Raw genomic sequence first — 11,299 nt, forward strand, 5'->3', positions numbered from 1 at the left:
AAAGAATAGTTAATGAGAGTAGGTTTAAACTTGCGTTCCTTATATGCCCTTAAATAAATGTTTCGTGGGTTTATTTACTAATGTCATTTGAATAATTAAAGTTTGTGGGATATTGAAGTAGTCTGACGAAATAACTATTAGACATTTCGTGTTGATTATCAGTGACATGTCCATCGCAATCTGAGTGCTCTCACTTTTTTTTTTTTTTTTTTTTTTTTTTGCAGAATTTTCTTGTCTACCGTTTAAAGTTTTTGTTTTTCATTACTTTAATTTATTAAAATTTGTCGATGCTGTAGTTTGTGATGGCCGTGGGTTTGACATAACATGTTGTAATATGCCAAAAACAAATTGCCGATACGGATGACATAATGAGCAATAAAATAAATAGGTATATTACCGTACTCAAAATTTTTTGAGAATACCCACGAGTACGAAACTAAGTTTATATATTTATATAACTTGGACCAAGTGCATTGATGTGCAGCATATTGTTTAGGAAAACTTAGATATGGTAGGGTCTTAAGATTGCCGGCCCAAAACTTAATGTTAAAATTTTAAATCCAGCATTTAACTTATTTTTTAAAGCTCGTTTTTTATTTAATATTTGTAGGCTTTATAAAATTTTTTTTTTTTTTTTAAATTGACCTAAGGTGAAGTGGAGGCAAATTAGGATATAAAATGTAGCCCTTAGTGTTGCAGCAAGCGTGTTTGATATGCTTGTTAACAAATGTATTAAAAGGAATGGTATAGATGTAAGTTCTAAAAGGCTTAAATAGGTTGGTGTTACTTAATGTTTTTAGGTAGCATTTTTCGTTCTTGTAGCCAAAAGAAGGGTGGTTTATCTGCGTGTGGATTAATAAAAAAAATTCTAGTTTTTGTAGAGGGGTAGGCTGGTAAAGTAGAGTAATTATTATTTAGGAAGTCACCATTCTGGCAAGTCAATGAAAAGTTTGCACTGCGCACAGATGACAGCAGTGTATTTGAAGACTATATTTAAATGGGTTTTAAAGCAAGTGAGTGACGTGCCAGATATAATTGGCCATTGTATTAAATGGTACGGCTGACATTTCTGATCATTTGTAAGACTGAAGAAAGGTTGAATTATTCTCATGTTTCGTCAAAGTGTTTAATAACTTATTTTAGCGAGGGAAATGTTTTGGAAGAAAGTGGGGCTGGTAGACTACTTGGTGAATAGTTTGAGAAATGTTTAGATCCTGTAAAAGTACGCTCACACCTTGAGTATGCTCCACTTTCTTGGTTTGCCTGCCCAACCCTCTCATCTGCGAGTGCTTGACAGAGCAAGATGTCTCATCTCTCCCCTGGACCTATCATGGATAGATATATCATTTCAGCAGACCCCTCAAGGAAGGTTCCTTGATGTTGGTGAGGGGCTCTTGATTTAGGGAATTGGATCTGTGCTCCAGTTCCCCGAATTAAGCCTGAATGCCTTCCCCCAGGCGCTGTATAATCCTCCGGGTTTAGCACTTCCCCCTTGATTATAATAATAATAATAATTTCAGCAGAGCCTTCAACATAGGAGCGATGTGCGTGACCTTACTTTTATGTACAAGGCCAATCCACTTCGAGGACAGCGTGAAACAAGCTTTTATGCCACAAGACGGGCAGAAAGCAGCAAATTCACTCTGCCTGTACTCTTCTCCAGAACATCATCACTCACACATCCTATATACCCAGGATGACTCGATCGAGTATGGAAACGCATTCGTATAGCATAATGATGTCAACGAGATAATCAATTTATCAAATAAAAATGCTGGCCCACAGATGGCTCCAAACTTCATCCTGTTCACTACTTGAATGTCTCATAATACACATATGCAACACTTAGATAACTTTATTCCAAAACGTTTCGCCTACACAGTAGGCTTCTTCAGTCGAATACAGAAAGTAGGCAGCAAAAGTAGACATGTGAAGACGATGTAATCAGTCCATCACCCTTCAAGTCGTAGAATTTGAGGTTGTCACTCCCTCGGCCTGCACAAGTTCAGTCCCATAGTCAGGAAGTAGTTCCTAACAATGGAACTCAACTTCTCCATGCCGAGGGGAACACAACCTCAAATTCTACGACTTCAAGGGTGATGGACTGATTACATCTTCACATCTCTACTGTTGCTGCCTACTTTCTGTATTCGACTGAAGAAGCCTACTGTGTAGGCGAAACGTTTCGGAATAAAGTTGTCTAACTATTGCACGTATTACCTAACAACGTGTCGGTATTGTATACCATTTTGATGTTCATGTCTCATAATAAAAATGCTTTCAAATGAGATGATATAGGTAACAGCTTTTAGCTTGTCAAAGCTAGGGATCCTTAACCTTGTCAAACCCTATGAAACAAAAAAAAAAAAAAATTCCGTCTAGACATCCTCACAGTACTATCTTGGCATATTCTTCTTATACCCTGTTTACCTTCCCTTCTTGCTCATAGACCCGCCTTCCTTTAATCTGTACTACTTTCTCATAGAATTTTTGACACTCACTCAATAAACTATCATCATCATAATCATCCCTCTTTCTACTCAATACAGTCCCATTCTTGTGGTTTAGCACTTATTTTTTATTAAAATGATAATACCGTTTTGATATCTAAGTAAACGAGTCATTCGCCAGGCCCACACTCGAGTATGCAACCCATACCTCAAAGTGCAAAGCTGTATAGTCCTTGTGGCTTAGCGCTTCTTTACCCCTCAAGGAAGGTTCCTTGATGTTGGTGAGGGGCTCTTGATTTAGGGAATTGGATCTGTGCTCCAGTTCCCCGAATTAAGCCTGAATGCCTTCCACATCCCCCCCCCAGGCGCTGTATAATCCTCCGGGTTTAGCGCTTCCCCCTTGATTATAATAATAATAATAATTAGCGCTTCTTTTTGATTATAATAATCAAAGTGCAAAGGTTATAAAAATAATAGTCCTGCACCTCAACTTTCTTGTACGACGAGACGTTAAGGAAACTCAACCTGCCATCATAACGGACAGTGGGTAAAATAACACATGAATTAACAAGGTAGATAACGACCGAGTTTCAAACATGTAATGCTGTATAGCCCTTGTAGCTTAAGGCTTCTTTTTCATTATAATAAAAATCAGACATGACACCATTATTATTATTATTACAATCAAGGGGGAAGCGCTAAACCCGGAGGATTATACAGCGCCTGGGGGGGGATGTGGAAGGCATTCAGGCTTAATTTGGGGAACGAGCACACATCCAATTCCCTAAATCAAGAGCCCCTCACCAACATCAAGGAACCTTCCTTGAGGGGAGACATGACACCAACAAGCGATCACAATTTAAACTTGAAAACTAACCACTCACAGCAAATGTTACGATGTACTTCTTGCCACTAAGTGGAACCGTCTGCACATTGATGTAGTCGAGGTATGATAAACCTCATGGAGCAGGTAAAGTACATCTAGTGATAATTAGTGAACACACGGGGTCACGACCTATATATCGACCCCTACAACCACAATTAGGCGAGTGCATATGTGTGTGTATTCGCCTCTACAAAGTTACCTGTACGCATTTGCAGCCATCCACTTCCCCGCTATTCTCCGTAAAATATTACTCATCTATCTCCCTTTTATCCTTCCTACCCTGCAGCGCTGTATAGCCCTTGTATTTTAGCGCTTCCTTTTTATTATAATTTGCAGCCATCAATACATACCTCTTGACCCCTCCCCTCAACTACATGCCTCGTGTGCCTTATCCTAAAACTGTCTGAAGGCTGCATTTACCCCTTCCTCGTTGACAACACTCGCTGAAAATAAACTTCCTGTTTCTCCGCTCGCAAACAACCTACCTCCCTCTATATGTACTCTCAATTAGTATTTTATACATTTTGGTTACGTCTCCCCTGATTCCTCTCATACTGGTACATTAAATTCCCTTACATCCCTTCGCTCTATGCTTACTCCCCTTACATACATCTCAACTGTACTTTCTTAAAATAATGTTTTTTTTAGCTATGTTTCCTACCGGTGCTGCATACTCAAACATCGGCTTGACATAATTGACCCGAAATGACTGTTCCTCAAAACTACTGTTAAATTTACCAAACGAGCATTGACTCGAGGCCCCTCCACATGCTCAACCAAAACTCAAAGCCAGCATCAACCAATCAAGGCCAAACAATATATTCCCAGTACCCAAGTCCCGGCACCTAGCGTCCGCCCCGCTACGCAATATTCCACCCACGAATTATTGCTTTCGCTTTGATGGGATTTTGAGTTACGGTATGATCAACTATTATATCTGCCTTCATTATCATGCTGACGACGAGTATAATGAGCGGTGGGACATGACTGACAGGCGTCATCATGCTTCATCACACAAGACACGCCCGCTCTCTCACGCCCACGGCTATCCACGGGCATAGAATTTCCTATATTATTATCATAAGGGGAGAAAGAGGTAAACCCGTAGGGGTCTCACATTATACCATTTCTATACGGTATATATATATTATACCAGAGGTTTGGGAGGAAGGCAGACACCTGCCTCATACACAGATATTACCTGGAGAATATTTTGACAAGGAAGATAGGGAAAACGGTATAGAGGAGACAAATAGTGGATAGGGAAAGGAGGAAAAAGATAGATAGGGAAATAACGGGAAGAGGTACATACGGTGAGACAAACGTAAAACCTAGTCTAAAAGCATAATGACTCATTATTTATGATTGATACTGATAACTATCATGATTAACGTTTATATCAATATCGATCAATAGTGACAATAATGATCATGATGCTAATATCTCCCAATGGTCATTATCATAACTAATCGCTGAACCCATGTAGGGTTTAACAAATTTGTTTTCAGTGTCAACACCTCACTTAATTCCTTTTTTTTTTTCAATTTCGAAAATCTCAACTGTAAATATTATCTATATTACATTCAATTATTTTTAACTATTTTGCAAAGAAAAAAAAAACTCATCCGCCACAAGTCATTCATTGGCTGTTTTAACAGGTATTCGGACATTTCCCCCAAATTCCAGAACGCAGGCACTAATTCCCACCTTCAGGACTATTCAAAACAATTTATTCTCTAAATCTCTTCATATCACATTTCTCGTACTCCAACAGCACTTGAAATAACCCCCCCCCCCCATTACCACTCTTCTTTACTCTGGCATAGTAACTATACCAACTATAATATTCAACTATCTACATGACATATTTTAAAACAGTTAACTTATACTATATTTCCCACAGCTTACAGGAAACCTAAACAAACTGTTCAAGGTATCTTATTCATGAAAATAACTTGGAGAGGCATGTTCGTATCTGTCCACTTCCCTCTTGAAGACAGCTACGGGTCTATTGGTAATCCCCCTTAGATATGCTGAAAAGCGGTTCAACAGTCTTCGGCCCCTGACACTTATTGTTGCCTCTTAGCGTACTCTTACTTTTAGATGGACAACATATCAGATATTAAGTAAATATCCAACATTTGCTTGCAACACAACTATATAAATCCAGATATACTCGTATTTACCCATTTCGGGGCCTAGATTCTAGGCCTTCTATGTATCCATATTCTCTTGCGCTACCATTCACAGTATGAATAAGTTGTCAAAATAAACTAACTAGTACGAGGTTGGTCGACAGCAGGTACTACTACCACCACCTATCTTCCAAGTGATTGTGAAACGCGAACCTATAATTGTTTAATATGATGGCATCACTGCTACTGTCTTTGTCTCAAACATTCGGGATACCAGGTATGTATATCTTGCAACTTGTACTTAGGTCACACTACACATGCATATATATACATGCCCAGCTGGTTTTTCTTCCATTTTCTTAATACTTCTGGTTCTTTATTTCCTCTATTCTCCATCAGCAAGTGGAACAAAAGTTTTCCTCCATAAGACATGCACATCGTACGAGGCCACTAAAATGCTCCGAGCAAAGGGCCAGTAACCCCTTCTCTTGTATAAATTGCAATATTTAAAAAGACAAACTTAACTTTTTCTTTTTGCCTCACCCCGCTGCCTCGGTGGGATACTGCCACTATTGAAAAAATAAATGGTATAAAATACCGACACGATGCAAAAATAATTTCAACCATAACGGGCTTTACAATAGCTAAACCCCTTGCAAGGAAACACCATTATCCTACATAACATACACTCGCCCGTTCCATAAAGGTTCCTCTCAAATCAAACCACCTTCGCCCTATATATGTACTCGTTACCCAGAAACTTGATGAAGCCCAATGTGTGAACCAAACTTAGTCAATAAAGGATCGCATTATATTGCAGTTATTTTTTTTTTTTTTGATAAATGCAGCACATTACTATCCACAAGACAGATAATAGGGTGCAAGACAAACAAGCTTTCATTATGACGTTTCGCTGTATAAACGTCTACATTGGGCGAAATGTTGGCCAAATAAGTCTAAATACAAACCAAAGAGCCACCAAAATCCAACAACACGTGCTACAGTGTGTGCAACAAGGAAAAAAAAGAGAAATAGGAACAAGCACAGAAAAAAATGTGATTTACACAACAGCAGCAAGTAAAGAGCAAGAGCAACACAGTGAAAAAACCAAGTATAAAAAACGATAACAGCAAACAATAAGTAAAAGTCGTCAGAGCTGACAATGAGGCAGGATAAAGTATATTTCCTTAAATCTCTCTCTGGACCCACACGAGCCCAACATTGCCGAGTACATGTGCAGACCAGCTACCATCACCTCTAACTCGCATCTATCATCAGTACTACTAAGCACATTGTAAATATCCTTCTCTGCAAAGACGCAAATGTACCCCCACTTCACAAAAATAAAAAGAAAAGCAAAACAAATCACTAACTGTCGACCAATACATCTCCTGCAAATTACTGGAAAAACTTTACAGACAATCTCATGAAAAACGATAGCATTATTTTTACAAACACTCGCTCTTGTGACCCTCTTGTTAAACCTCTCCAGTATGTGGCACAAGTCACTGGATCAATCCATAATCACCTGTGTATTAGCTACCGCCCTCGTCGCTTCATTTCAACTATGCACCCTTAGTGATTACCTTCAAGGTACATCCGAGTACATCTCAATGAGACACTAAATCAAATCCATGTCATTCTTCTACACAAAAGTAAGCTTGGTCCATTATGGAATGTATATCTCAGTGACCTCAAACTTATCCCAAAATCCCATGCCTGTGTAGATCGCTATATTCTAACATTTACTTATGCAACATGAAATGCCACGAGCTGCTCCCAGGTATATCGATCATCAACAGCTTACTGCTTTACAAACCTGCCAAAAACCATGAAAGGTCAAAGGTCACATTTCCTTCTAAGAAAACATAAATCATCTCTATGCAGGCCAGTGTTAATGCTCGAGCTGTGCAAAGACTGAATGCAAACTTTTAGAGCCTGGGAAAGACATGGATATCTCAGGGGTCAAATTTGACTCCAAAATGCCCATGAAAAAGTAATGTGGTATATCTTGCAAGCAAGACAGCCAAGAAACTAATAGCACTAAATCATACCTTATACCTACTCAACGAAAAGAACCTCCATAGACATGGCACTTCAGTAAAGCCTTTAAGCCTTTAACACTAGAGAAATGTGGACTGCCTTACCGTTATGTACAACATCAATGTTGTCAAAATACCACCACACTTGGTTCCACTTCGTTAACAGAGAAAAACAGTTTCTGTACAACATGACGGGAAAAACTGCAGTATGCCTATACACACACACACAGGACAGAAACTTACGACGACGTTTCGGTCCAATTTGGACCATTAACTAGTCAAAGTCGGACAGAAACTAAATCATAACTTTTTTCTCTGTGTAGGTTCTTTATGTATTGTTCCAGTCACAGTATTGTGCCTTTTTATTCTTTACACTATTCCTGTACCTTTCTCAACAACATCATCACTTCATCTGACACCCTCTATCCCTAGAATGACAATCTGGACAAGAGTACTGCATAACGACATCAGTGAAATCAGTCAATTGACAGCTAGCTCCAACATCCTTTCCCCTATTTGTGTTTTTCATAACGAAAATTTAATGAAGGTTATGTTAAGGAACTCTTAACATAACCTTAAAATCCTCGTGTAAACAAAAAAATATTTTAGATAAAAAATATCCGTTAAGACCAAAACGTTTAACTATGGAAAGCGCTAGTATACGTGACAATATTCACAAAGCCTATAAAGAAAATAGTTGAGGCCTATAGTGGAAGCCTACAGTCAAATCCTTTAATCAAGGAAGGTTCCTTGATGTTGGTGAGGGGCTCTTGATTTAGGGAATTGGATGTGCTCCAGTTCCCCGAATTAAGCCTGAATGCCTTCCACATTCCCCCCCCCCCCAGGCGCTGTATAATCCTCCGCGTTTAGCGCTTCCCCCTTGATTATAATAATAGTCAAATCTTTTAATCAAAATAGAGAATCAATACAACAATCTCTAATGAGAGCCAAGAATTAACAAAATATTGAAAAACTATAATAAAAAATAAGTCACAAAGTTAAACCAATCAAAATTAAGCGCTCTAAACCCACAAAGCTCATACACACTCTATACTTAACACCAAAATCATTCAGCTCCAGAATAACAAATTTCTAAAAAACTCCAAGCAATATTGTAAACCATACTTTTACGATAATTTTCTCTTGTATCAAAAACAGAAGCACTATTCCCGTATGGGTCATACACCTGCATGATGACGATGATGAGAGAAAATAATGACGTTTAACGAGGAGAGGAGAAGAGCAACAGGGGAGGGGAAAAAAAAGATTGATCTGGGAAGATGAGCGTGTTTACGCTGGCATGATCAGCTAGGTAGACGGAAATAATAATGGACTCAGGGTGATGGACGCTACCAGTCTCCTAAGAGATGCTACCTGCCTCTAAGCTCACTCCACCTATTACCACCCCAGTCAACAGAGGTTGGGGGTGACGATGCAGGTGGACGGATTGTGATTCAAGGCCTCACAGCTACTCTTCCTAGGCTTCACATTTTATTATTCTTTCCCCGCTCGCTGCTAATTCCCTAGTGATATTAACTAGGGCGCTGCTGGACTCTGTCTTTTCAAGCTGCCATAGCTGGGGAACCTTTAATGGAATACTTAATATCCTCATTGTCCTGTTAGCAGGTTGCCGTCTCCCCACCTCAAGCTGACACTACTGACTTCTCCCCACCTCAGGCTGACACACTACTCAAATCTCCCACCTCAGGCTGACACACTACTGACATCTCCCCACCTCAGGCTCGACCAAATATTTCAACATCGTGTGTTGAAATTCGATAAGGGAGACAACTACCTCTGGTTCCCATTCTGTGTAGTTCTATCTTCTGTATACGATATTTTCGTTATGTTAAATAATAGGTAAACTAGTTACAATATGCATTAAAAATAACTGAAATAATGGGCAGAGCTATAAAATCAATATTCTAAATACGTCAATTTCTCAGATCAGTGTTACCCAGAGTGGTACATTTTTCAGTCACCATCTACCGCCAGGATTTTTCTTTTTACGAAACGCACAATACATCTAAAGCTCTTAATAACCAATTCGTGTACTCTAATTAAAGAACATAGAGAAGCGCTGAATCAAGCCTACTGGCTCATGCTAGGCTTGCATAAAAAAAAAAAGTGCATTTTTTCCGACACTCGCAAAACCACCAGTACTCCAGTTCCCCGAATAAAACCTGAATGCCTTCCACATCCCCCGCCCAGGTGCTGTATAATCCTAAGGGTTTAGCGCTTCCCCCTTGATTATAATCGCAAAACCACCTACACCTCTCGGGGCCGGGAAACATGATTCGACCCCAACAACTACAATTACGCGAGTACAGTAGCCTACAAAGCTACATAAACAATGATAAAGTTGACAAAAGATATGTATTTTCGCCCTTGTTAATCTCCGTACGTTTAGCACTTCTTTTTTATTATAATAATAATCTCAGTAGGTTTAACAGAACTTGGAATAAGCGTACGAGTGAACACACGGGCCTTAAAACGATATAAACAAAGGTTAACGGTGTAAACGGGTAACGGTGATAGTGCTGTTATCATATACGCGGTTTTTCCTCTCCCCCCCCCCCTTTATAAACATTTCGACGTTTGAAAAATTTGGGGGGGGAGGGGAGGCAGATTGTTTAATCTCTCAAACGAAACCAATAGTGTATAACTAACGTTGCTACAACCTGAGGCACCCAGCATGACCCACACGGAACAACCTACAGAGTGACCTAGACATACCTGTATGACCCGCATGGGCAGGCCAGTCTCCTTGGCCAGCTGCTCGCGGATGTGCCGCGTGGGTTTGGGCGTGGAGGCGAAGGCGTTCTTGAGGATTTCCAGCTGCTTCGCCTTGATGGTCGTCCTGGGGCCCCGCCGCTTGTTACCTCCCTGCGCCACATACACGAACACGCGTCAGTCAGTGTACAACAACTTAGAAATTACCAAAACAGGCATATGCGTACAGTTATGAAACGAAATGTTTCGCCCACATTGGCCTGGAAGACTGAAGCCAATCGAGGCGAAAAGTTTCCAGCCATAACTTTACACGCCTTCATCCACATCTTATTGGTATCATTATGATACCCTTTCACAACCTAGAAATTACACTCACCTGTGATGAATAAAACATGTGCAACACCTGGGTATCTTTATTCATCAATAAAGTGCCCAGTTGTTGCACACTCATTCATTATCTTGTCTTGTATACCGTCAAGATAACATTTAACTCTAGAGGCGCTGGTCAGCACAGGCAAGTTTTAAGCCTAAACACTGGGCAAAACAGAAAGGGACTTACTGTAAACATGTTTCGCCCTAAACAGACCAAAACAAAGCCTATAATGGAGGTATGCTCTTTACTAAACTTCTCTTGCCTGTTATCCAACCCACCATGTCTGTCATTAAGGCTGAAAGTCACCTGAACATACTTTTCATAGTTAAACTAGGTAAAGAAAACTATATATCCATTGAGATATATACCTCTGAATGTACAGATATATATATATATATATATATATATATATATATATATATATATATATATATATATATATATATATATATATATATATATATATATATACGCAAATAACCCGCACATAAAAGAGAGAAGCTAACGACGACGTTTCGGTCCGACTTGGACCATTGACAAAGTCACACTAACAGGTGGAGCAGGACGGCTATATATAGGCAGGAAGAGGTGGTAGTAGTAGTAGTGGTAGTAGTAGTAGTACAAGAATTGTATATAATACCGACAGGATGAAACTAAGACACACGCACAACACCCCGGGC

The 11,299-nt window shown here is 39.5% G+C and overlaps 1 protein-coding gene across 1 annotated transcript in view; it reads right to left on the minus strand.

The window, feature by feature from the left end:
• Positions 1-10,697, minus strand: part of LOC128700234 (LIM/homeobox protein Lhx1) — a 44,749-nt gene extending 34,052 nt beyond the window's left edge. The window contains exons 1-2 of the mRNA XM_070100653.1: positions 10,623-10,697; positions 10,250-10,423 (exon numbers count right to left, since the gene is read on the minus strand). Of these exons, the coding sequence (XP_069956754.1) occupies positions 10,250-10,423; positions 10,623-10,697 (249 nt within the window). The remainder of the gene's footprint in view (positions 1-10,249; positions 10,424-10,622) is intronic.
• Positions 10,698-11,299: the final 602 nt, after the last annotated feature.

The sequence above is a fragment of the Cherax quadricarinatus genome, chromosome 74 (genome assembly GCF_038502225.1).
Source record: "Cherax quadricarinatus isolate ZL_2023a chromosome 74, ASM3850222v1, whole genome shotgun sequence".
Classification (NCBI taxonomy): Eukaryota; Metazoa; Arthropoda; class Malacostraca; order Decapoda; family Parastacidae; genus Cherax; species Cherax quadricarinatus.